This window comes from Brassica oleracea, chromosome C4 (assembly GCF_000695525.1).
Source record: "Brassica oleracea var. oleracea cultivar TO1000 chromosome C4, BOL, whole genome shotgun sequence".
NCBI lineage: Eukaryota > Viridiplantae > Streptophyta > Magnoliopsida > Brassicales > Brassicaceae > Brassica > Brassica oleracea.
The window spans coordinates 46,720,891-46,745,305 of record NC_027751.1 but is presented as its reverse complement, the minus strand read 5'-3'; the positions used below and the strand labels follow the sequence as shown (position 1 = coordinate 46,745,305).

Sequence of the window (24,415 nt, the reverse complement as noted above, 5' to 3'; positions counted from 1 at the left end):
TTACATTTGTTGTGGTGTATGCTGCGGCACAGCTTAGTCGACCTGTTGTGCCAAGGCTTCGAGGTCGATAAATCGTCTACGGGCGTGTGTTACTGAGCACATATTCGGTGGTGTTTTGGCCTGTTAGTGGGCAGCGAATGTGCACCTCGCTAGGACTGTTGTGTGATCTTTGGGTACTTTAGATACCGTGTTTGCAACGTGTTAGAATTAAATTATATTTATTCGGAGGGCTCGGTCCGGGTCCATGGACTTCGGGTTTAGTATCCCATACCTCACTGAGTGACTTCCTCGTTACTCATCTCTCATTTGCCTTTTCAGGTGAGACAGACGAGTAGGAGATTGATCGGACAGCTGGTGCTTTTAGGCGTTTTCCTTTGTTCTATTTCTCAGATCTTTATTTATTATTTTGACGATTATTTCAGTTATTTCGACTATGAGATTTATGGATTTATTTCGTTATTTATATGAAAGTCGACTTTCAGACCTTTTTACGGATTTAAGATATAAGTTGTTGATTAGTAGCACGCCGGTCTCGAGTGTTAATGAGAAGGGTGTTACATGTTTATTCAAAATCTTGTAATCAAACCGTCGATATTTCTTGGCTATTACTTTTCAATAAACTAGTAGCATATGGTAAGAAAACGATACCTAACCTAAAAATAGTATTTAACTATTTGTTTTAGTAATAAAGAAACAGAGAAGAAACAATACTTTTTTGGTGAAAGTTCATTTTTTTGACTAGATGAAAAGTATCGTACATGGATTGTGATTAGTACGAAGAGGTTGAACATAATTAAATTTGATAAAGAAAAAGAAAAAGAAGTAAGTACCTTGTCAAAGATGGGGGAATTCAGCTTTGAACCTGGTGCAGACAGTTTGTAGAATCTCTTCATTGTTTCCTGGTTCTTGTCCCAGGAATTGGTTGCATGGAAACGATAATATCTCCAACCCTGTTATTATATTTCACAATTGAAATACTAATTAACCTAAAAAGAAAACCAAATTTGAATATATAGATCAGATCACAAATCTTGTTCCTTGTATTTGTCATATTACTCTTGAGCATCTTTGTTTTTTTTTAATTTGCGTTTCGAAAATGATGGCTATTTAACGTAACATTCCAAGACTAGTTGGCGCATCCAAGTCAAATTATTACTCTTGAAACCAAGTGTATGCTGGTGGTGGAAAGACACTAAAGATGGTTCTTGCTGATGAATCTGTAAGTGCATATGTAACTTTTTAATCTGCATTCTTTTTAAACTATATTAAGAACTGACATTTCTAATGAACTAGATTCAAAATCCATGCATATTACAAGAATATGCAAATTTAGTTTAATGTCATTTTATGTCAGTTTCAATTATAGTAATAAGAATACTAATTTTGTTTTCTAATGGATTGATATCACTAATTAAAGTACTAATTTCGTTTTATGTCAGTTTCAGTAAAAGGAATAAAAACTCGTCTGGCCGGAGGGGTCCATATCTAGTTGTTATTTAAACGAGAGCTGATCCTCGTTACTTGGTCTGCCACTGGATCCAACTTCCCTTACAAGGTACAAGTTCCTACTTTTATCATTTCTGGTTATTAAAAAGAATATTATCAAACTGAACGTTTTGGTCTCAAGACTCTTTCGACTTTAGTGAATTTAACTAAAACTCTGTCTAGTAGTATTAGACAACAAGGAGAGGTAGAGTTTTCTTGTTTGAATATGTTGTTGCGCTGGATCAAAGCTAATAATCAGATTTTGTTATGATAATCAAGCAAGTCCATAGACGTGTGAAGTGTTTTGACGAAACGTTTGATCAAACAGTGAATATCCATTCGACTGTCGATTATGGTAGATCTTCCGGTGTAAGTAAAATCAACAACACCTTATTAGTTTCCTTTAACGACAATTTCCCCTTCTTTTTGTTCCAGCAGTGTGTATACTATATGCTTACTTTAAGTTTCCCTTTTTCTAACTTAACAGCTAATTAAATGTGAAGGCTCTGAAAGTTTCATTTATCTCTAAAACAAATCTCAGATACATACCAAATCTTAGCTAAATAAGCCAGAGTTTATAGATGAATAAAAAAAAACAATGATGCATTTTGTGAAATCATTAGGAAAAGGTTTTGTATAGTTCCTTCAATCTCATCAGATTCACTAAACCCGATGGCTCTACTACCATGCTGTGGCAAGCTCACTCCCTACAAAGAGCATTCAGATTCTGTCTCAACTCAGAGAATGTCCATGAAACCTTGGGGACATCTCGCTATGCAGCTACTGGAAGTTTAAGTTCTTTCACGGAGAAATGTCATTGTGTGATATGATGATTAGGTATTTCACTCCTATGATTCCTTCAAGGATTTGTCTCGGTTCATCATCACACGGATATGTTGACGTCGCAGGAGAATGAAAGAAAGAATATTTTTTCGAAAATGAAACCGTGTGTTGTTTTATTCACTTAACGTAAGAAAAGACAAGGCCCATTAAAAGTCTACTGGGCCCAATAAACCAGTGATTTTGAGTATCTAACCTAGATATAAATACTAACATCTAAACGTGATAACGCACCAGAGCTTTCCACCATTCACTCGAGATCACAGCTCCTACTTGGTTCCAGCGTTCGACAGATTTACATTTCAACACCATGGCGACTCAGATCAGCAAGAAGAGAAAGGTCATTTGTAATTTCTTTTCTTTGTTTGGTTGAGTTGATCTCTATCGATGCATCGTATATTGAACTGTATATGTGTTGATTTTTTTTGTAATAGTTTGTAGCGGACGGTGTGTTCTACGCTGAACTGAATGAGGTTTTAACCAGAGAGCTAGCGGAGGATGGGTACTCAGGTGTAGAGGTTAGGGTTACTCCAATGAGGACTGAGATTATCATCAGAGCCACCCGCACTCAAAATGTTCTAGGTAATATGTGTAGATATTTATTTGGAATTGAAAGCTGGGAACTTTATATATGGAATCTCATAAATATTATTTTTTTTTTGGTTGGTTGGATGTAGGTGAGAAGGGGAGGAGGATCAGGGAGCTGACATCACTTGTGCAGAAGAGATTTAGGTTTCCTCAAGACAGTGTTGAGCTTTACGCTGAGAAGGTCGCCAACAGAGGTCTTTGTGCCATTGCTCAGGCTGAGTCTCTCCGTTACAAGCTTCTCGGTGGTCTTGCTGTTCGCAGGTACTACTACTGACATTGTGACATGTAGTAACCTATACATTTCTGAGTTTTTTTACTGTTTTTTTTTTGTTTGATTGAAGTTTGTAGGTGTATTCAGATAATGAATTTGCTAGTTTGTTATTCCATATGATGAGTCCCATTACCTAATTTAATAGGATGAATGTTATAATTTTTAGGAATTGAGAATTGTGGTTGGCAATTGTTTGTATATGAGCATCACCATGGAAGCATACTCATAGAGATCCTATCTTTTTTGGTTACTCTTTAGAAGCTACACTCTTTAATTTGGTAGTATTGGTATTGCATGTTTTGGCTGGTTGCTTAGTTTATATTGCGCCATTGTTATTTGCATGCTCTCGTTTCTTAACAAGAGCTGGATGTTTAATATTACAATGATCTTGTGTTGTGTGTATAGGGCTTGCTATGGTGTATTGAGATTCGTCATGGAGAGTGGAGCTAAGGGATGTGAGGTGAAATACTAGTAATCCCATTTTTCTCTACATTGTTTTCTCCTCTGTTATTGCATTTCTTTTTAACGCAAATTCTTACTCACTCTCAGGTGATTGTAAGTGGGAAGCTCCGTGCTGCGCGTGCCAAGTCCATGAAATTCAAGGACGGTTACATGGTTTCCTCTGGTCAACCTACCAAGGAATACATCGACTCTGCTGTCAGACATGTTCTCCTTAGACAGGTGAGAGTTTCTTCTGACTGACTTGTTTGGTTGAGTATGTAGACCGACAAAAGATGTCTAATTCTAGTCTTCTGGTTAAACCTCAAATGTATGTGCAGGGTGTGCTCGGAATCAAGGTGAAGGTCATGCTTGACTGGGACCCTAAGGGAGTAACGGGACCAAAGACACCATTGCCTGATGTTGTCATCATCCATTCTCCCAAGGAAGAAGAAGTAAACTCTGCACCTGCTCAGGTTGATGCTCCGGCTGCTTTTGTACCCGAAGCTCCCCTCACAACCGTAGATTACCCTGAGATGATCCCTGTCGCCTAGAAGAACCCTTTTACTGCTATTCCATGTGATTTTGTTCCTTTTTGTTGAACTTTTCTCACACTCTTTTGACAGGTTTTAGATTCTTGTATCCTCAAATCGATTTCTATAAATTATCTCGAGTTTCCAATTGTTGAATTCCCGTTTAAGTTCCATAAATATCTCACTGATCGACTGTTTAGGCTTGGCCAAGATTCAAAGATGACATCTCTAAACCCCAAATTTTCAACATATTTAGCCAGCATCATAACTGCGGCTTCTGCATCCGCCACTGTCAACGAATGAGGGTAGGTTTTTGCACCAAAACCATCTCATATTCCCTCCGTCACCACCTCCTAATCCAGCCCTCGCCACTTATATCAGCCTCCTAAGACTAATAAACATTTCGTGACAAAAAAAAAAGACTAATAAACATTAAACACATTGGAATTCCTACAAAGAGCTACTATGTTCGTGTTCAAAAAAAAAAGCTACTATGTTCAAAGAGGACATAGGGAGTAATATCATGTGGGTGTACTGTGTCCAATGCAAGAAGTGCCAAAGAGAAGCAAATCTTGGTGTAGGCTTCTTATTGTCATCCTCTGTGTGTTCGAGCTGTTATCCTAAGTATCTCACTTCTTTTGTTCTATCTTACACACATATTGAGCTGACCCTCTACAACAATAATGAATCAGAAGTTAATTCCTCGTGACGAATATTTCTGCAAATAATTCAAAAAAAAAATTTTGCCAGCCAAATACTTCAAAATTAAATGAGCCTTTTTCACATTTCTATCAGAAAAAGTTCAAAGCAATATATATATGATCACATCATTGAATCACAATATCACTAAACCACGCACTTACGTTACTTGTTCCATAAATAAATTTCTGAAAAATGAAAAGTGACCCCATTAGGATTAAACTCTAGATGCAGCACACACAAATCTTGAAAGAAAAAAAGAGAATGCAAGTCTGTGCGTACAAAACTGTTACTGTGATCAGTGTATTTGCTACTCAATAATTTTGTATCTGTACAGAAAAATATGGTTTGTGGTTCAAACTTAGCAGCAATTTGCTCTCAGTAATAAAGAGCTACAACAATCAAAAAGGGGGTTGATTATTAGTTATTCTATAGCTTTACTCAGCTTATTATCCGGTCCACTCGATTAGATCAGAGCGAGGAACATAGATCTTCGACAGTTGTTCTTCAGCTACTGTATCATTAACAACACCTCGACACCCTGGAAAGCCACATGAACATGAAAGCCGCTCATCGACTGACAAGAACCTGTAAGTTAGAAGATAAGCGTTAGCAAAATGATTATAGAATTATCTCAGATGATTTAAAGGGCATGAAAATGAAACCTGTAGTCATAGGTCAGCTCTTCCCATTTAGCTATATCCCTCTTTGCGAAGATGATTATGTGTTCATCTCCATTAACACTGATGACTCTCGAGTAGCAATTTGGCTGCACAAAAGTTAGACAAAGAAATGCTTAGTTTTTGAAGATGCTACCTCAATCGAATACAAGCAATTGTGATCAATGAATCATAGAGACATACCACACAGGAGTGATTAATCAGGTGGGCAATGCTTCCTGCCCTTGTGGCATCTATGACTCGCTCATCATCAATTCTAAACATATAAGTACCCGCACCCTGTCACGTAAGAAACAAATTAACTTCTCAAATACTTATGAATTCATCCTTGATTTATACTTTTTAGAGGAATGTTATGAAACAATATCGACTTAGATGAATAAAGCTACAGATCAATCCGCTGGTTCATTCTTCCAGTTTTGTTCATAGAATCTACCATATATGTAGCACACAAATGTACAAAGTTAGTTAGAACTGCTTACCACCATTGAATTGTAGATAAGACGTTCTCTTTTGTCAGCTATTGAAGGTCTAACAAGTTCTCCCGTGTATTCAATCACCTACATCAAAATCATACAAATATATTTTCTTGAGTGCTACTTTCCAAAAATGGAATTTCAAGTTCAAGTTAAGTATGCTCACCATATCTCCAGCCCTGTGCGGAAGCTTTCCAAAGATGCCGAAACCATGAATTCCTGATTTCCCTGAAAAGAAAAACGAACTTTTAGGATCACACAGAAATTCTACTATTTTGATCGTAACATAAGTTTGAAAGACCTGTGATATCCTTTAAGATTTGCTGCTAATTCAAGAAGAACGAATGCTTACCAAATGTTAATCTCTTCTTGTATGTTTCCTTCATGTATTTATATTTCTCAGCCATAGAAACGATGTTGGTTGGTGTATTCATCTGTGACACCTTTAATCCGCGAATGCACTCATAGGTTGAAACCTCATTTCGAGAGTAACCACCGACAAGGTATGGCTGATTCTCAACAAATAACCGCTTTGAAGAAGCAGCCGCAAGAACTTCAGGTTCCTTCCGCCCTCTTCTTCCAAGAAAATTATAAGGCTCTGCAACAATAGACCAAAAATATGTTGAGATGGATCATCTATGCTGCTGAAACGTAGGACATTACTAAAAGTGAAAAAGAATGTGAAAAATGCTTAAGATTAAACCTTTGTATTAAATATAAAAAAAAACGTTTGTATATAAAAGATTAACAAACAAAAAAACACATGGTGTAATCTAAAGTTTAATCCTAGAACCCAAAGATAGACGCAGTAGCTACATACCAGTACGAGCACAGCCAGATGGATTAGGTGGTGGGAGATAGTCGAAATTTTTATGAGTAGTGGGTTTGATCATGTCTTTTGATTCTAGGCAGGCAGTTGATGTTTGTCGATGCCTCTTGCAGAATGAGCGCATGCGGATACACTGATCTGCTTCTTCATCCTCCTTTGGTAGAAGAAAAAGCTTATCCTCACTCTCAAGCTACATAGACGGTCAAGATAGCCATCATCAGTTAAAATTTAAAAACATCTCTTATGGACTAGCTGTGTTTTGAGTATCACTTGTGTGCAAGAGATATGAAAGTACCTCAACACATAGACCAGAAGCTCGCGCGCAAAGTGGATGATATGCCACACGACAAGAATCGTTTGAACACTGAAAAAATGTAGTCACTATTAACATTATATCAACTCATCGCTGGCCTTTGACAGTAACAAAGGCATATACAGTTGTTTGGAACACAACTCATACACATGCTAAATGGCAAACGTAACTTAACTTTGAAAGATATCACAATGCAATATTTCAAAAATCTAGTTCAATAAGAAAAGTGCATGTGATTTGGCCAGTGGACATAAACAAACAGTAAATAAGCACTAAGATCTCCTCTGAAAAACTCATATGACACACATTCTTGCCAAATGAATCTATATATGCATCATCGCTTCTTAGAAAAAACCAACAAGTTGATACGATACTATCTGTAAAAAGTCACCAACTACAGAAGCACAACCAAAAATATTTACAGGAATGATCAGAAAATTATGCTGCATTTCTTCTACTTAAACCCAGTAATATTGGCAGCATTTTCATTAGGCAATTTCAACTAGATAATTGTGTACCGGGAATCCATCACAATGCATAAGAACGATTTAGCTTCTATTATCACAGAAAGAAATCTTACTTGGATACAAGCTCCATAAGATACCGCACAGATGGTGCACATTAGTTTCCAGCGATCCTAGTTTTAAGAGTTTTGCCAAAAAGGAAGAGGAATAAGATTTCTGAAAAGCCCACAGTGACGGTGTAAAGGAAACAGAAAAAGAAAAATGACCACCAACCTTACTGATTTTATTCACCCCATCAATCGGTTCCATCTTCTTGACATCAGATAGACACGTTTCTGTTGAAATAGCAAATTTCAAATATGGTAAAATGCCACCTATTTCTTCAGTAGAAACCAATCTTATACAAAACAACAAATCATAAATATCGAACCTGGTATCCATATAGCACAAGCTAGATGAGCCCAGCGCCCATCAGTTGTCGGCTTCATAACACCCCCTAAAAGAAGTTTTTATTATACACGAATGAAAGGACATAAAGACTCCACAGACTAAATGATACGGTCAAATTACCTACTACAGGACAAAGACAACAGCGTGGATGTATATCAGGAGCTCCAGGACGGCATAAGTTGCATAACCACAAAGCACCATCACAGGGTTCTATCTCTCCATAGCATCCAGCATGGACCTAGTAGTGGATAAGCAATTTCAATTTGAGTCACACAAAGCACTACAGAGTGTAGATCTACGAGGCATATGTTACCGAGAAAAGCTCAGAGCATGAACAATACCATTATTCTACATTTATCACATTGTAGGAACAAATTGTTTTCATACTCCTGCAGACAGAAAAAAAATATAAATCAGACTTGTTAAAGCGCAAAAGATTGAAATCTCCTATCGAGAAACAAAAAGATGCATCCTTAACCTCATCCATGTGGCAGACATTGCACTTATCGAGATCTTTCCAGTCAACACGAACAGGTCGATAACCAGTAAGATGATCTTGACGCTTTCCCAAACTATGTTTGCTTATAGAAACATTGGACGATAGTCTAGATTTTGATAAACCCTGCTAGATGATGGGTTATAAAGGTGCAACGCATATTAGGTGCAATCACTAGAAGCATACAAATCAGTTTAAATGCAACGACTAGATACCTGTACAAGTTTAATGACTTCCGGGTTGGAGAGACCAAACATGTCTGATCCATTTAGTTCATCCCCAAAAATAGGACTATCAGTAGCACTATGAACCTTTCTTGTCCTGTTATATATCTTATTCCAGCACGCTGATGGAGTAAGCCCTTTGAACTGCCAAAAAAAAAGTTATCAGTGGTAGCCAGAGATGCACGCTGGACCTCAAAACACATAGAACACACATAGAAGGTTAGATACAGTAATTAGATGTTTTCTACTCACTTGCTCTCCACTATCTGCAGTCACTCTAAACAGAGGGCGAGTCTTCGACTCGGCATCTCTGAGCACTTCCATCTTGTACAAGGCATATGCGCTATGATCTGCTTAAAACCAAAAGCAACAACCCATAACACATTTATGAACTAATTCCAATCAACCAAATATGGAAAATACCTTATTAGTAAGGAAAAGTCAAAAACTTATTAACAAATTACCTTTTAGGGATGTGTACTTTCTCATAGCCGTATAACCTTCAGGCCAAATATGATTCTCATCCTTGAAAAACTGAGAATCTGTCACAATTTTCCCTGTAAGACAAGTCATAAGTCAATTCATGATAATGGAGTTCATTCCAATAGCCAACTGAAAATAATCAACCAAAGCACAACGAAAAATACACCATATTATAAGTTCCAAGCCTTACCAAGATTTATTATTAGCAGATCCCCTATTGTATACCGGAAATCTACAGTTTCTGTTGGTCTCAACCACACTTCTCCATCATTCATGTGATCACCAGCCGAGTTTGAGCTGCCCTCTTCTGTACTATTGGTCTTTGCGGAATACTCAGAATCAGTTCCTTTTTGAAGTTGAGTCATCCTTTCTGGAAGCCTATGTTCCTTCAGATATCTGGGTGAAGCAAAATAACAGTAATTTCAGGACAGGCAACTTGTCCAAGTTTCATGAAACATAGGGAAATAATTATTGGTCTAATTGTTAATCCACAAGATACTGGAAAATCGAGAAAGTAGAATGTAAGTGAAAAGAGAGGGACTTGCATTTTTGCTTCGTGCATGCCCTCTTCAAACCGAGGTTGTTTGCACTTCAAATGAGATGGCGCGAGAAGCCCATTGAGAAACGAGGTTGCTTGTTTTACCTTTATTCTATACAACCAAAGGATGTTAAACTTCAGCTTTTGATAATGCGTAACATTCATCTCAACAACTCGGTAGCAAAACAAGATATCTAAATATTTAGAAGACATTGTCTAACCTGGCAAAATCATGGGTGCCAAAAAATTGTACCAAGATCGATCTTCCTCCAGATACCTTGTTGGTTAGACCTTTCCGCTCTCCAATAACAGATTCGTCCACAATAACTGCTGGCCACATAGCATGACCTGTCCGAAAAGGTAAGCAAATGCAGTGCCATGGAAGTAAGTAGGTAGCATAGAGACGGTTGCAGAAATCAGTTTAGTACAAACCAGAAAGTTTGGCCCATATAATGTCTCCAGGCGCAAAATCTTGAGAATCCTCCAAATTAGCTGCCAATACAACCATCTCATCGTAATCGCGGACACCAACAGTCACATCATTCGTACAAATCTTCAGATGTGACAGCTCCATCTCTTCACGAGAAACGAAAAATTTGATCATTTCACGATCAAGAAGTAGATCCTCACTAGATCCATCCTCGTATTTAACCTAAAGAAGAATGCAACCACCGTTAGAGGATCAAACTTTTGCATATCCCGTAGCTCACAAAATTAATCAAACTCAAAACTCAATAGAGTAGACAGAAGTATTTACAATGTGACGCTTTCTCTCTACACTGTATTCAACGATAGAACCTGTATACCAAGAAGCATCCAGCGGCCAAAAAACCTAGGGATTAAACAAAAGTTGATTGTTAAGATGGCCCCCTTTACATAAAAATGGGATGTAATATAGCTTAAAATGGACAAGTATCTAGGTTAACACTTGCCTTGCATTGTAACCCTACGAAACTTTTATGATCCACACCATCATAACTCAACCTGCAAATTCAAAACTCTCTCATCGTACAACAAGACCAAGAGAGCAAGTAGTCTAGAAAATTTCACAAGTCAGTGACTTTCAGTGGTTAGAGATGAACCCTAACCTGAGCCATCTCCTAGTTGAACCAGAAGCAATAGACACCTTGTCCTGATTCTTAACAGAGCTCCCCTTCCTTCTAGATGCCCCGTTCTGCTTATCTCCACTGCAACCCCTCAAGCCACTCCTTAGCCCACTCGAATCCTCACCAATTCTCCTTCTCTTCTGATTTCTCTCATCAAGCTTCAAACTTTCAGCGTCCCCAGACTCCCGCGGCGACCTCTTACGGCGGCGACAGTAGACGCGAACAATCTCAGGACGCAGCAGCTTGTAATCATCGCGGTGACAACAATCGCCGTTATCGCTCACGCCGCCGCTACTTTCGACATCGAATCGCTCAACCATCGGAAGCTTACGGGCCTTCACCTTCTTGGACATCAGACTGTGGGAACCGACGGCGACATTGCACGACGACGACGACGAGGCGACGGAGTAAACGTAGCGAGACGGAGCTTCGACGTGGCGGCCGTGGATGTCGATTTCGATCTGGGATTCATCCGCAACGCAAGCCATGGAGATGAATTGCTCTCTCTCTCTCTCTCTCTCTCAAAAGCAAACCGCTAGGGGTTTTCTGGGTTTTGGAAATTAGGGTTTAGAAAGCAGAGATCGGAGAAACATTAAAAAGGGGCACAAATCCTATGGAGGGAGACGCAAAAAGACGGTTTCCGTTTCCCGCCGATTTTTTTTTGTTAGGTGGCAACAGTTTCAGATCTAATCTAGTGCGCTTTGTCTGTTTATATATCTCCGCATCGATGCATACAAACCCCCCGTGCTATATGTATATATCTGCGATGCAATATATCTGCATATTTAAATAAAAATAAAAATATAAATATCACGACCAGACTTGTAGCAGTACTACACTGACTACATGCTTGTTGTCTTTTTTACTCAATTGCTATTTGCCGTGTCATCATCTAGGTTACAAGGAAGATTTATCAGATGCCTTCTTACTATTTCCAAAACATTTTATAAGCAGCCTTTCCAAAGACATTCTGAAAGTTTACAATTTCATTTTGGAATCTCATTTCCGTTTTAAAGTCCAAAATCGTAAATAAGTAAAAAATATAAAATTATATTTTTATTTTATATAAAATCTAAAAATGAATTGTACTAAAATATAGAAAATAAAAATGTGCAAATTTTAACCTACTACCATGAATTATCTTTGTGCACAATAGTTTTTTTATATGAAATCTTGTATATTTTTCAGGTTATAAGTTGTATAAAACTATTCTTATATTTTTAATATATATATATATAGAGAGAGAGATATATGCTTTCGAAATGTTTCCGCTTCCTAAACTTTTTTTTAAAAAAATCTCGCTTTTGCGTTTTTACATAATTATACTTCTATGTATCATCTTCCGATTCCATGTAACATAGGTCATGCCCATTTTTGATTCTTATTTGATAATTTAAATTAGCCATTTCAGGAATATGATAAAGAAAACAACTTTGGTAATCTTTTATATCAAATTACCATTACTCAACAGGAAAAGATTGGATTGTATAACCGAATTTTTTTTAATAATTCATGTTATATCTAATTTAGATTTTTGGCTAGGGCACACTATATATATTATATATGATTTTATTACATTATGCAAAAATTTAAGTGACCAACTTCATTTTCTCCGAATGCATCAATGTGTTCAGTAAATTATTAACATATGTTTAGAGCTTACAATCAAATAATCTTTAGTAAATGATAAGACAACTAAATCAACGTAATTGTATCAAGCGACCATAGTTTAAATATTGTCTCCTGCTTTCATTGACTGCAAAAACAACACTACGAAAACACAATATGTCAAATAATCTGGGAAGACGTATGTGAATGTCAAACTTTACATGAACTTCATATACATTACAAACCAGAATGGGTTATAGATGTGAATGAATTTACGGTCTATTTTTGCTAGAGTAGATATAGAGTACATGTCGAAATGTGTATTTAATAATGTTTTTTATTTAATATCAAGATTATTAATGATTGAAAATGCAATGTGACCAATTCTAGTAGATAGTCCATTTTATAAAAAATCACACATGAATGAGAAGTCATATGACTTCTTTTTTAATAGATATTTATATTAAAATATACTATATATCTATGTACATGTCACTGAAATTTAGTTATATACCATATATAAAATAAATAAAATAATTATTTTGATTTATTCACTAAAAAAATATCGTAAATAAACAAGATGTACTGTTTTGATTTATTTCTTTACTCTAATTTAATTATATAAATAATACATAAATGAATACACATAAATAATAATAGATTAAAATTAGTTTTATATATAATATCCATTTGGGGCAATTGCGCCGGTACTAACCTAGTATAGAAGATTATCGGAACAAACATGTAATACATTTAACCGGAGAAGAACCTGGTTCGAGCTAAACCGGCTCTATGGACAATAAAAATAAGTGGTTTAGTTAAACAAGCCCTAGGGATTTTAAATACTCTATTTTGCCCCTCTGGAAATTCGCCAACTTTCCATCTTCTCCGCCATTCTTATCGCTCTACTGAATCTCCGCCTACTCAATTCAACTGAGCTCCCTATAAAGCACCTGTACGGAAAACTCCAATCGAATCCACCACTGCCTCTGATAGTGGTGTCTCGATTTCCAAACTCCTCGGAAGATGGATCTGCCTAGCCTCGCTTTGATCCTCCGAGCCGCCGCCCTAAGCCCCAATCCCGATGAACGGAAAGCTTCCGAGCAGCAGCTCAATCAGGTCTCCATAGTTTTTTTTTACTTGAATTTGAATTCTCTTAATATGTGTTAACAGTCCTTCTAGAGTTTGATTGTATTGGATTAAGTGTTGTAGCTCACGATGTCTGTGTTACTCTTGCAGTTGCAGCACACGCCGCAGCATTTGGTGAGATTATTGCAGATAGTCGTGGATGGAAACTGTGACATGGCGGTGCGTCAGATCGCTAGTATTCAGTTCAAGAACTTCATTGCTAAGAACTGGGCACCTGTTGATTCTGGTAAATAATATTAATTTTGTAATTCCGTCTTGATTTGCGTAAGCGCTTTGTTCAAGACTCAATTCGTGTCTCTGAATGTGCAGGAGAGCAGCCGAGGATATTGCAAAGCGACAAAGAGTTGGTGAGGGACAACATCCTCGTCTACGTCACCCAAGTTCCAACCTTACTCAGGTAAAGTTGCCAAATATAGCTTTTTTATTTGTGGTTTCCTTCGGGTAATTTGTTTGTCTGCCTGAGGTTTGAGTTTGACTTCAAGTGGCTTTGTGAAAAGATGCGATATGTGTGGCTAATTACGTGTATCATCATCTTCTCTGATAGATAGTCATCACTTTTTGTCTGGCTTGGAACTCATATATGTATCTTTGTGGCTTTTGTAATATCCTTGGCTGCTAGATATTATGAAGCAGTGGATGGTGGATGATTATTTCAGAAGTTAGATTTTTTTCTCAATGCCAATAATTCTGTTTTTTTTTCCTCCTAATTTCCTCATTCAGATCACAACTTGGAGAGTGCCTCAAGACAATTATTTATGCTGACTACCCAGAACAATGGCCACGTCTTCTGGATTGGGTGAAGTACAACTTTCAGAATCAACAGATTTATGGAGCTTTGTTTGTGTTGCGGATACTCTCTAGAAAATATGAGTAAGTTAACACTTTCCATTCCTATCCCATTCCCGTTCCCGTTTGTATTATTTTAAAGACTTATTGAAATTTTAGTTATGGTTGTTTGCGGTGGTAGTAGTTCAGATTTGGCTGTTTCAGTGTATCTCATCGAGTAAAAAGCTTTAGCCGTAATTACTACTGAGTCGAAAAAATTAAGGGAAGATACAAATGTATTGGACAAGGAGTGTTAAGATGAATTTTAATTTGTATTATTAGAATACAACGATGTTCATGGCTCTTTCAAACAGTGTTCGTAATGTCTTAGGAAGTTTAGATGAGTTCCATCTAGGAAACGAAGGGTGTGCATTCCATTTAAAGGAGCAGAAAATCTAGATAACAATCTCATTGTTTACGCCTAAGTAGCCCCATCTCTTTGATTCTGTCTCATACTTTTGTTTTCTAGGTTCAAGTCAGATGAGGAGAGAACACCAGTTTCCCGCATTGTGGAGGAGACATTTCCTGTACTTCTGACTATTTTTAATGGGCTTATTCAGATAGAAAATCCGTCACTGGAGATAGCAGAATTTATGAAGCTGATATGCAAAATATTTTGGTCATCCATATATGTAAGTCGCTAGCCAGATCAGTTACTTTACTTGTGCTTCTTTCTGTGAAAAAAATTCATTTAGTTTTTTTCGTAAACTTAATATGCACATCCCTAAGATACAATTCAAACCAGTTTAAGTGTTGCGTGTGGTATTTATATCTCGGAATGAAAGATGTTGGACAACGACTCCTAGTTAGGTGGTTCCAACTCCATTTGTGATCCATGTCTCTGATTTCTTGTAGTGGAGATTATCACTTGCATTGCATGGTATCTTATCATATTGGAAATTGGAAAATTTGCTAGTTACACTTTCTATTGGTTTAGCAAACCGCAATAAATAATAAAAGATGGCATCGTAGGCTTCCAGAAGCAGTCCCTGTTTTTGTGTTCTTTTCATAATGATTTATGGAAATCATGATCTTCATTGTGTTACTTTCCAAAGATTCACCACATGATTCTTTTGAACTATTTTGTGTGGCAGCTGGAGCTCCCAAAGCAATTAGCTGATCCAAACGTATTCAATGCATGGATGCTTCTGTTTTTAACTGTTTCCGAACGTCCTGTTCCAGTTGAAGGCCAACCTATGGACCCGGAACTTAGAAAATCTTGGGGCTGGTGGAAGGTCAAGAAGTGGACAGTGCACATCTTAAACAGGCTCTACAGTCGGTATGTCTCTGAAGTTAACATGTTAAACAAAAGTACTCTTGGAAGGTACATTTAATTTTTTGTGAACATTCTTTGTGATAGATTTGGAGACCCAAAACTTCAGACTCTAGAAAACAAACCTTTCGCCCAGATGTTTCAAAAGACTTATGCAGGCAGAATTTTGGAAGGGCACCTAAATTTTCTGAATACTATTCGTCTTGGAGGCTATATTCCTGACAGAGTTACTAATCTTCTCCTTCAGTACTTAAGTAACAGGTTGGTCTTACGGTTCCTTGTGTGCTTTAGTTTCATTGGTATTAGAATGATCACTTGGCTGACTCAAATACTTATTCCATGGCATTGTAAATTTGTTTTTTGGTCAACCATTTTAATTTTTCAGATTTTAATTGAAAACTGTAGGTTTATATGTTTTTTGATTAGTCTTACACTATTCAACATTTTTGTCACCTAACAATATTCTACCTTTTAACATGTATTAAGATATATTTTTGTCATATTCCCTACAGCATAAAAATAAATGAAAAAACTACTATTATATTTTTGACAAATGTGCCCTTTCTCGTTGAAGCGTGTTCTTAATCCTTTGACACTAATTCATTCTACCTGCAGCATTTCGAAGAATAGCATGTACAGCTTGCTGCTGCCTCGGCTGGATGTTCTGCTTTTTGAGATTGTTTTCCCTCTAATGTGCTTTAACGACTCTGATCAAAAACTTTGGGAGGAAGACCCACATGAGTATGTGCGGAAAGGTTACAGTAAGTATTAAAAATAGTGAAATTTCTTGAAAAGTCTTGAACATATCATTTATTGATATCTGTTGTGCTGCATTACAGATATCATTGAAGACTTGTACAGTCCGCGAACAGCGTCTATGGATTTCGTAAATGAATTGGTTCAAAAACGTGGGAAAGAGAACCTCCCAAAGTTTGTTCAGTTTGTTGTAGGGATCTTCCGGAGGTATTCCATTTTAGCTATTCTGCTTGGATCTTCTTCTTTCAGTCGTGTCTTGTTATGAACTTTTTTCCACACTCTTTGTAGTTATGACGAAGCTCCTGCCGAACATAAACCCTACCGTCAAAAAGATGGTGCTATGCTTGCTGTTGGAGCTCTTTGTGATAAACTGAAAAAAACGGAGCCCTATAAATCTGAACTAGAGCATATGTTGGTGCAACATATTTTTCCTGAATTCAGTAGTCCAGCTGGACATCTTAGAGCAAAGGTATTCATTGTTTTTGGCTTTAAACTGTGCCATAATAGGGTTTCTGTTGTACTTCTCAATTTATTTGAGAACTATGTATGATTGCTTAAAAAATTGAAGGAAAAAGGATAAATTGTTGCAATATAATTGGCGACTGCTGCAAAGTTGTCGATATTTTTAGGATGGACTTCCTGTTTTATATTCAGGATTAGATAGTATATTCTTTGGGAGCCTCTTGGTCTGTTTAACAATTAAGGTTTTGGATGTAGGCCGCATGGGTAGCCGGACAATATGCCCATATCAACTTCTCAGACCAGAACAACTTTCGTAAAGCATTGCACAGTGTTGTTTCGGGAATGCGCGATCCTGATCTCCCTGTCCGTATTGATTCAGTTTTTGCATTACGTTCATTTGTTGAGGCGTGCAAGGGTATGTGACTTTCTCCTACGCATTCTTATGGATGAATCTGTTTGCACTTTTTTACCGTGTGCGTTGTTTACTTGTTGCGTCTGGGTTTATATATATATATATATATATGTGTGTGTGTGTGTGTGTCTAATAAAACTGTCTGGTCAAACTTGCAGATTTGAATGAGATACGTCCAATCCTCCCTCAGTTACTTGATGGTAGGTAACCCTTGTTTCTAAAAAACTAGATAGTCAGTATCGTTGGAATAAACTAATGCTTTCACTTATGGTGATCTTGCTCCTATCAGAATTTTTCAAACTCATGAATGAGGTAGAGAATGAAGACCTTGTTTTTACGCTGGAGACCATTGTCGATAAGTTCGGTGAGGAGATGGCTCCTTTTGCTTTTGGATTATGCCAAAATCTGGTAAGAAAAATGAGCTCTCTTATGTGTCTAGTTTTATTGAATATTTGAGATATATGTATTTCTGACTCCTTTTTCTCAGGCAGCTGCATTTTGGAGGTGCTTAAACACGTCAGAAGCCGGTGATGATTCGGATGACATGGGAGCTTTAGCTGCTGTTGGTTGTTTGCGTGCCATAAGTACAATCCTTGAATCTGTTAGCAGTCTTCCTCAGCTGTTTGTTGAGATAGAACCAACGATACTTCCAATAATGCAGAAAATGTTGACCACTGATGGCCACGGTATATTGATCTATAAAATTACTTCTTCCTTTTTCTCCTAGCTCTGGTCCTTAGTTTGTGGACTCTGAGCATAAGCAAGTTACATTGCGTCCAGATGATATACTTTTGGATTGATTTGTTAGCCATGTTGATTGCTTCCATTAGTATGCATTTTTAGAAAGGACATTTACGTGTCCGTTTTTCTTGTGAACCTTTTGTTTTGTAGTAGCATCAGATCTTAAGTTCACTCATTTTCTTTTTCCAACTGTTTTAATGTTGATATTAATGAATTCTCATCCTATTTGCTTTGGTAGATGTATTTGAAGAAGTTCTGGAGATTGCATCATACATGACTTTTTATTCACCTACCATATCCTTGGACATATGGAGTCTCTGGCCATTATTGGTGGAAGCATTGGTCGATTGGGCAATTGATTTCTTTCCAAGTATGGCTTTGTTCCGTTTACTGTTACTGCTGAACCTCCAAGTAAATCTCTTTAAATTATATTCACTAAGTTATTCTTTGAAAATTCAGATATTTTGGTTCCGATGGACAACTTTATATCAAGAGGAACTGCTCATTTCCTCACTTGCAAGGAGCCCGACTACCAGCAAAGTCTATTTAATGTTCTTTCAACTGTAAGTATATTTCTGATAGTTATAGTGCAATTATATGGTCTGCTTGTTGATTCTTCTAAACTAAAAGTTGTGGAATTTTGTACATTCCGCATTACATATGACAATTCTTGCTGCTGTAGTGTAGAGATGCTGTACATATATATAATCATCTCTCAAGTTCCTCCAGTCAAGCAAAACACTCATCAGTCTACAGAACAATACAGTTCGAGCTTCATAGCTAATTTGTATCTGGCGTTTGTTTCTACAGCTCATGACCGACAGAAACATAGAAGACAGTGATGTTGAATCTGCTCCAAAGCTTATTGAAGTTGTTTTCCAGAATTGCAAAGGACAGGTGGATCAGTGGGTCGAACCTTATCTCCGACTCACAGTTGATCGGTTACAACGAGCGGAGACTTCCTACTTAAAGTCGCTTCTTATACAAGTGGTAAGAACTGTGTGGAGAATTTATATGATTTAATTATAGGTAACGTTGCAAGGGGTTGAACTCTCGTTGCTAAGAGCCACCATTATGGCTACTAAATCTTTTTTTTGTGCTTTCTGTTCTCAGGTAGCAAACATGCTTTACTACAATCCAGCTTTAACACTTGGTGTATTGCATAACACTGGTCTTGGTTCAACTGTGTTTGATCTCTGGTTCCAAATGTTGCAACAAAAGAAAAAGAGTGGCCTGGCAGCAAATTTTAAAAGGTATTTTTGATGATATATTATGAAGCTTATAAGTGTGATGGTGGGACTTTCTATCTTATTCACTTAATCACTTTGATTAGCTGATGAAGAGGTTACTCTTTTTTATACAAGGGAACATGATAAAAAGGTTTGCTGCTTGGGTTTGACTTCATTACTTGCATTCCCGGGTGGTCAATTCCCCGACGAAGCTCTGCAGCGTGTTTTCAGGGCAACACTTGATCTTCTTGTTGCTTATAAGAATCAGATAGCTGGTATGTTGTGCAATTGACCCGTTTGCTCTCCACTTGACGTGGTAACGTTTACAATTATTCCCTTTCCCATATTTCTCGCAGAAGCAGCAAAGGAGGCAGAAGTAGATTATGAGAATGAGATGAATGGACTCGATAGTGATGACGAGGATGATGATGATGGGTCTGATGGCGAGATGGGGATGGATGATACTGAGGACGGAGATGAAGCAGAAAGCATGAGACTGAAGAAGTTAGCTGCACAGGTATGTTAAGTGCTTATATCAAATTCCCTCTGCTAAAGATGTCTAGAATTGACTCTTTGCCAATTCGCTTGTTCATTTCATAGGCAAAGTCCTACGGATATGATGATGAAGATGAAGATGACGATGATTCTGATGATGGTAGCGATGACGACGATGAGTTCCAGTCACCCATCGATGAAGTGGACGCCTTTGTATTCTTTGTCGACGCAATTAGAGGTACATCTATTCTGTGACCAATCTCGAGCACACAATACTATAGGTTTACATCTTGCTTAATCGCATCCTTGTTCCATTACACAGTTATGCAGGCATCAGATGCGCAGAGGTTTCAGAACCTTAACCAGTCACTGGACTTCACTTATCAGGCGATTGCAAACGGAATAGCACAACACGCAGAGGTGAGAAGAGTGGAGATCGAGAAGGAGAAGCAAAAGAAGGCAGCAGAAGCCGCTGGCGCTCCTGTTCCTGCTATATGATTCTCAATCTTGGATGATCAAAAGTCATCATAGTGCCTGATAAGACGCAAAAATTCATTTTGGTGAGATTCATTGCCGTCTGCTTCCAGGTTATACAAACAAAGAAGCATATTTTTGTGGATTTTAGAAATATCATTATCTCCAGAGCCTTGTGAAACCGTGTGGTTGCGGTCAGAAGGCTCGAGTGTTTTTTGGTGAGGTTGATTGACGATGATGATGGGTCTCTTAGGGTCTGAAGAAAAGGTGTAAACTCTTTTTGCATGGTTCTGTGTGTTGTGTCTGTGTCCCTTCTTCTGGATTGGTTGCATTCATAAAGGAGATTTATTTTTGGGGGTATGGTAGGGGATTTTGTGTACTCTTTTATCTACATTATGTCTTTGTCTCTTTGGGACGTGTTAGTTTTGTTTGGAAAGTTATATTGAAATTTGTGATCTCACACAGAGATCAGCAAAGGTTACACTTAAGTTTGTACACGACCATTCTTTCATAAAGTGAAAACTACTACCATTCATAAAGTTCTTTTAATGTATTTCGTTACCGTTGCTTAGTAGTTAGTCATCCATTAAATAAAATCTATAAATTATATTAAACCTCTAGGAATGCTTAGCTTTAAACCAAATTTTATCGATGTGTAAGAGAGTTCTAGGAATGCTAAGCTTTGAATGAACTGTCTGCCTTAAGTACTCATCAATAGCCAGCCAATATGCTTGTTTTGAGACCCATGAGGCATCTACGAAACAACACATTGTATTTTACCTTAATCTGGTAGTGTCTTCCACGTATGTTTTCGGAGCTTTTTCTTCATCATGCCCACTTTGCTTTGACTTATATGGAATGACACTACTTGAGACTTATTTATTGAATTCTCATATGCTTGTTTGGATTAACATGTTTATTGTAATCTTTGGACTGGAACTCAGCTGTCCAGTTGAAGTAGTTTAAAACTCAGACAAGTAAACAAAATTTCACTATATAATTCACTTAGCGTCCTTGAAATGAAGGAGCAGCACCAAACATACATTTGGTTTTGGGAGTTTTATCCTTAAAACATTAGCTCTTGTCTCTGTTCAACATGAACATCGTTCTTTCCGTTGCTCAAACAACACCAAACCCCTCAAATGTCCCAACAGAGGATGGTCTACCAGGCAAGAATTTCTACAATTATAACAATACATTGCACGAACTTGAGCTCTGCTCCATTTGATGCAATCTTGGCACTGTTCCTTGTCTTCAAGAAAATGGGATTTGCTTAGCTCTTACTCTTGTTTCTTGAGTGCCGGGTCAGTACTTGGGACTCCTGATGTCAATTTCTTCACACTATCTTTGGCATCTGCGACAAACGATGCGTCTGGCTTGTGTTTATCTGTAGGTTCTTTCAGGGCCAGGCAGATGTAGAAGACAATCACTACATTGACTGATACCACAGCAAGAAATCCACTCAGTAGTGTTAGAGAATGTGGAGACAATGTCGTTGAACCTGACAAAGATTTTAAACAAAGAAGTGTGTTAGAGGTGGTAAAACAGATGACCAAACGGTTTCTGTAACATTATGCCAAAAATACAATAGCCGACTAAATGGCCATCACACATAAATCAACTTTTATTCCATGAACTAAGCATCAAAGACTAAAATGCTTGTGCTACAAGAATCAAGGTTACAACCATAGCATAGCCTCCTCTTGCAGCAATTTTCCTGAAACCTAAGTTGATAAAGTAAGTTTACAGTTTCAGTTTCCAAGAGATTTTTACAATCAGAATTCCCTAATCTGCCATCAGATCCCAACAAGCCCAGCAATTTCTCATGAATCAAGATCCACTAAAAAAAGCTTTTGCAGACACCAATGGTACTTCTCTAAGGAAAAGCAATGAAGACTACCTTGCATATGTTCTCCCTAAAAGAAACAACTTAAACATCCTTCTTAATTTCTTCATATAGTGGTTCTCTGGGTTAAACTCAATTTCAAAACCTGCAAGTGTAAACCCTCTTACAAGGAGCCACAACAGTAACTCCTAATTAACAAGACTATGATCAGGAATTACATAGATCTACAGATCATAGTTGTAAGAAAGACTTGATAGTAAATGTGAAGCTAGATGGATTAGCAATTACAATTAGCAAATAATTCCCTATGGAAAAAGAAATTATATAATTTCCTATCAAATAAGTGAACAGGTAGTGTACATGAATCCTTAAGTCACCATTCTCAAAACCAACAACCAGAGTTATTTGCCTAACCTTATGATTTCTTACAAGACTTCTTCTCAAGAGCTCCAAACTCTAAACACCTTTTTATTTTATTTCTATAGAAACTACAAGGCAGAATCATGGATGCAATTACAAAACACTACAGGCTTCCTGAACATGTGGTCTTATTAGGAGAACAAACTGGTCCTAACAACCACAGGCAAAAAGCAACACATCAACAACAAAAAAAGTCAACCCTGATGCATTACTACTAGGCCCTTCTTCCTCCTTACCAGGAAGCAAATCATTGTTGAATCCGTATAATATGGCAACAGGAAGAATCCACATGAACATTGATGCAACTAGGAACTTCTGCATAACCCCACCCATGGTACCACCACCAACAATCTACCATCAAATCATCAAAACTCAGATATCAAAAAAGTGATCTTTTAATACAACAAAAGTAACCTACGAAAGAGAAGCTTACGTTGAATCTCACTAGTTAACTCTGTCTTCGACCCTCTCAAGATTCCAGAGTAAAATGGAAATTTCGCAAAGTCTTGATTTTTTATTTGTTTGTGTGTTTTATAGAACCAAACCGGAATAAACCGGTATGCCCAACCAAATATTTATATGAGGTTCGGTTCAGGAAAACTGGGAGCCGTTTCTAACTACATGGTATAGACTTCACGCCGTCTCACTCTTGTCTCCAAATGGACCGAGTCTTGTCTCTCAGGACAACGTGTTCTTGTTTGACTCTGGTGTCATAGTGTCATCTGGTAATAAAGAAATAAAATGATTTTCGTGTTCCTCAAGGAAGTCGACGAACTAAGTAATATAAGAAACAACATCAAGTCTCCATTTGCTTTCCTTAATCCTTGACTTTTATCTACTCGTTTTTAGATTGATTTCAGCAAACCAGTGGCAGCCAATAAGGATGGAGAAGAGGGAAGATTTTAGGTCAATGCTTCAGTATCTGCCTCTTGTGTTTCAGTCTTCATCTCTGGTTTGGCCACCTTCCCTTGAACAAGAGCTTCAAACAATGTCTACAGGGCCGAGTGAGTCAATGGTTATATCTGGAGAGGCTCTTGCCTTGCGTATCACGAGTATGCGGAGATCCCTCTCCTTGAATGTATCTTATCACGCACCTTATGCGTCACAAGGGTATGCTCTTTTCTTTGATGAGGTAACGATTCTTCTACTTTCTTGGTTTCTTTTTGTGCTTCTTGATTCATTTTGTCTGATACCAAATGTAGAAAATATCGAGAGAAGAGTCAGCTAAGTTCTTTGGTGAGGTGGTTCCTGCATTATGTGGATTAGTTATCCAGATGCCTTCATTATTAGAAATGCACTATCAGAAGGCAGACTATGTTCTTGATGGAGTTACTGTAAAAGCCGGAAAACCGGACTGAAATAAACGATAGAATAAAAGCGATGTTAAGGAAATAAACGAATGTAAAAGACGAATACAAGAACGATAAGAAATCGTATTCGCAAAGAGACATGGAGTCGAGATATGATCTATTTCCTTAACTCAAAATATTCGCTCCGTTAGTGAGACGGGACTGTACGAATATAGAGTCCCATGATACAACCATGGCAGACGAATCACGCCTCACTCGTGATCGCCCTATCGAACTATAAACTCTACGAAACACTCTCTAGACTTACGTTGAGGGATCTGGTGATTTTTGGTTGCGTAAAAACTTTTTGAGAAATGAAGGAGGAGACGAGTTTATAAAAAAGAGAAGACGAGCCACTTTCCGTAACTGATGCCGCACGTGCGCACGTTGGCGGAAATCTCGCGAGGATCTCGGAGGCGAGGCGTTACGAAACTTCCTCCGCAAGATCTTTTCTCGTTTAAAC

At 37.6% G+C, this 24,415-nt stretch overlaps 4 protein-coding genes across 5 annotated transcripts; 2 read left to right on the top strand and 2 right to left on the bottom strand.

Moving 5' to 3' along the window:
• The first annotated feature begins 2,562 nt into the window (after window positions 1-2,562).
• Window positions 2,563-4,315, top strand: LOC106339267 (40S ribosomal protein S3-2-like). Its single transcript, XM_013778055.1, has 6 exons — window positions 2,563-2,665; window positions 2,760-2,907; window positions 3,003-3,174; window positions 3,590-3,644; window positions 3,734-3,865; window positions 3,964-4,315. The coding sequence occupies exons 1-6, from the start codon at window positions 2,636-2,638 to the stop codon at window positions 4,174-4,176; spliced, it is 750 nt and encodes a 249-aa protein (XP_013633509.1). The 5' UTR covers window positions 2,563-2,635; the 3' UTR covers window positions 4,177-4,315.
• Window positions 4,316-5,127: 812 nt separating this feature from the next.
• LOC106337254 (histone-lysine N-methyltransferase ATX1) lies at window positions 5,128-11,607 on the bottom strand. Of its 2 annotated transcripts, none has more exons than XM_013776333.1 (24): window positions 10,896-11,607; window positions 10,740-10,791; window positions 10,565-10,639; window positions 10,240-10,459; window positions 10,029-10,155; window positions 9,815-9,919; window positions 9,460-9,665; window positions 9,251-9,343; window positions 9,039-9,136; window positions 8,778-8,930; window positions 8,545-8,691; window positions 8,408-8,455; window positions 8,187-8,304; window positions 8,047-8,112; window positions 7,890-7,951; window positions 7,733-7,789; window positions 7,135-7,203; window positions 6,831-7,029; window positions 6,363-6,608; window positions 6,177-6,238; window positions 6,017-6,094; window positions 5,718-5,813; window positions 5,520-5,623; window positions 5,128-5,442 (listed from the first exon to the last, which is right to left on the bottom strand). In XM_013776333.1, exons 1-24 carry the CDS (start codon window positions 11,399-11,401, stop codon window positions 5,304-5,306), a joined length of 3,126 nt encoding a protein of 1,041 aa, XP_013631787.1. In that variant the 5' UTR covers window positions 11,402-11,607; the 3' UTR covers window positions 5,128-5,303. The 2 variants fall into 2 exon arrangements, with proteins under 2 accessions (XP_013631787.1, XP_013631788.1); XM_013776334.1 differs by having other exon boundaries at window positions 8,545-8,688; window positions 10,896-11,606.
• Window positions 11,608-13,372: 1,765 nt separating this feature from the next.
• On the top strand, window positions 13,373-20,825 carry LOC106342571 (importin beta-like SAD2). The gene is made up of 22 exons (XM_013781545.1): window positions 13,373-13,640; window positions 13,761-13,896; window positions 13,980-14,067; window positions 14,391-14,540; window positions 14,965-15,127; window positions 15,590-15,774; window positions 15,856-16,029; window positions 16,384-16,529; window positions 16,608-16,731; window positions 16,813-16,993; window positions 17,242-17,401; window positions 17,557-17,598; window positions 17,688-17,806; window positions 17,886-18,084; window positions 18,378-18,509; window positions 18,599-18,702; window positions 18,950-19,129; window positions 19,253-19,392; window positions 19,504-19,643; window positions 19,725-19,885; window positions 19,969-20,101; window positions 20,186-20,825. Exons 1-22 carry the CDS (start codon window positions 13,548-13,550, stop codon window positions 20,359-20,361), a joined length of 3,126 nt encoding a protein of 1,041 aa, XP_013636999.1. The 5' UTR covers window positions 13,373-13,547; the 3' UTR covers window positions 20,362-20,825.
• A 516-nt stretch (window positions 20,826-21,341) lies between these two features.
• LOC106340647 lies at window positions 21,342-23,119 on the bottom strand. The gene is made up of 3 exons (XM_013779490.1): window positions 23,037-23,119; window positions 22,840-22,954; window positions 21,342-21,838 (listed from the first exon to the last, which is right to left on the bottom strand). The coding sequence occupies exons 2-3, from the start codon at window positions 22,934-22,936 to the stop codon at window positions 21,618-21,620; spliced, it is 318 nt and encodes a 105-aa protein (XP_013634944.1). The 5' UTR covers window positions 22,937-22,954; window positions 23,037-23,119; the 3' UTR covers window positions 21,342-21,617.
• Between the last annotated feature and the right edge of the window lie 1,296 nt (window positions 23,120-24,415).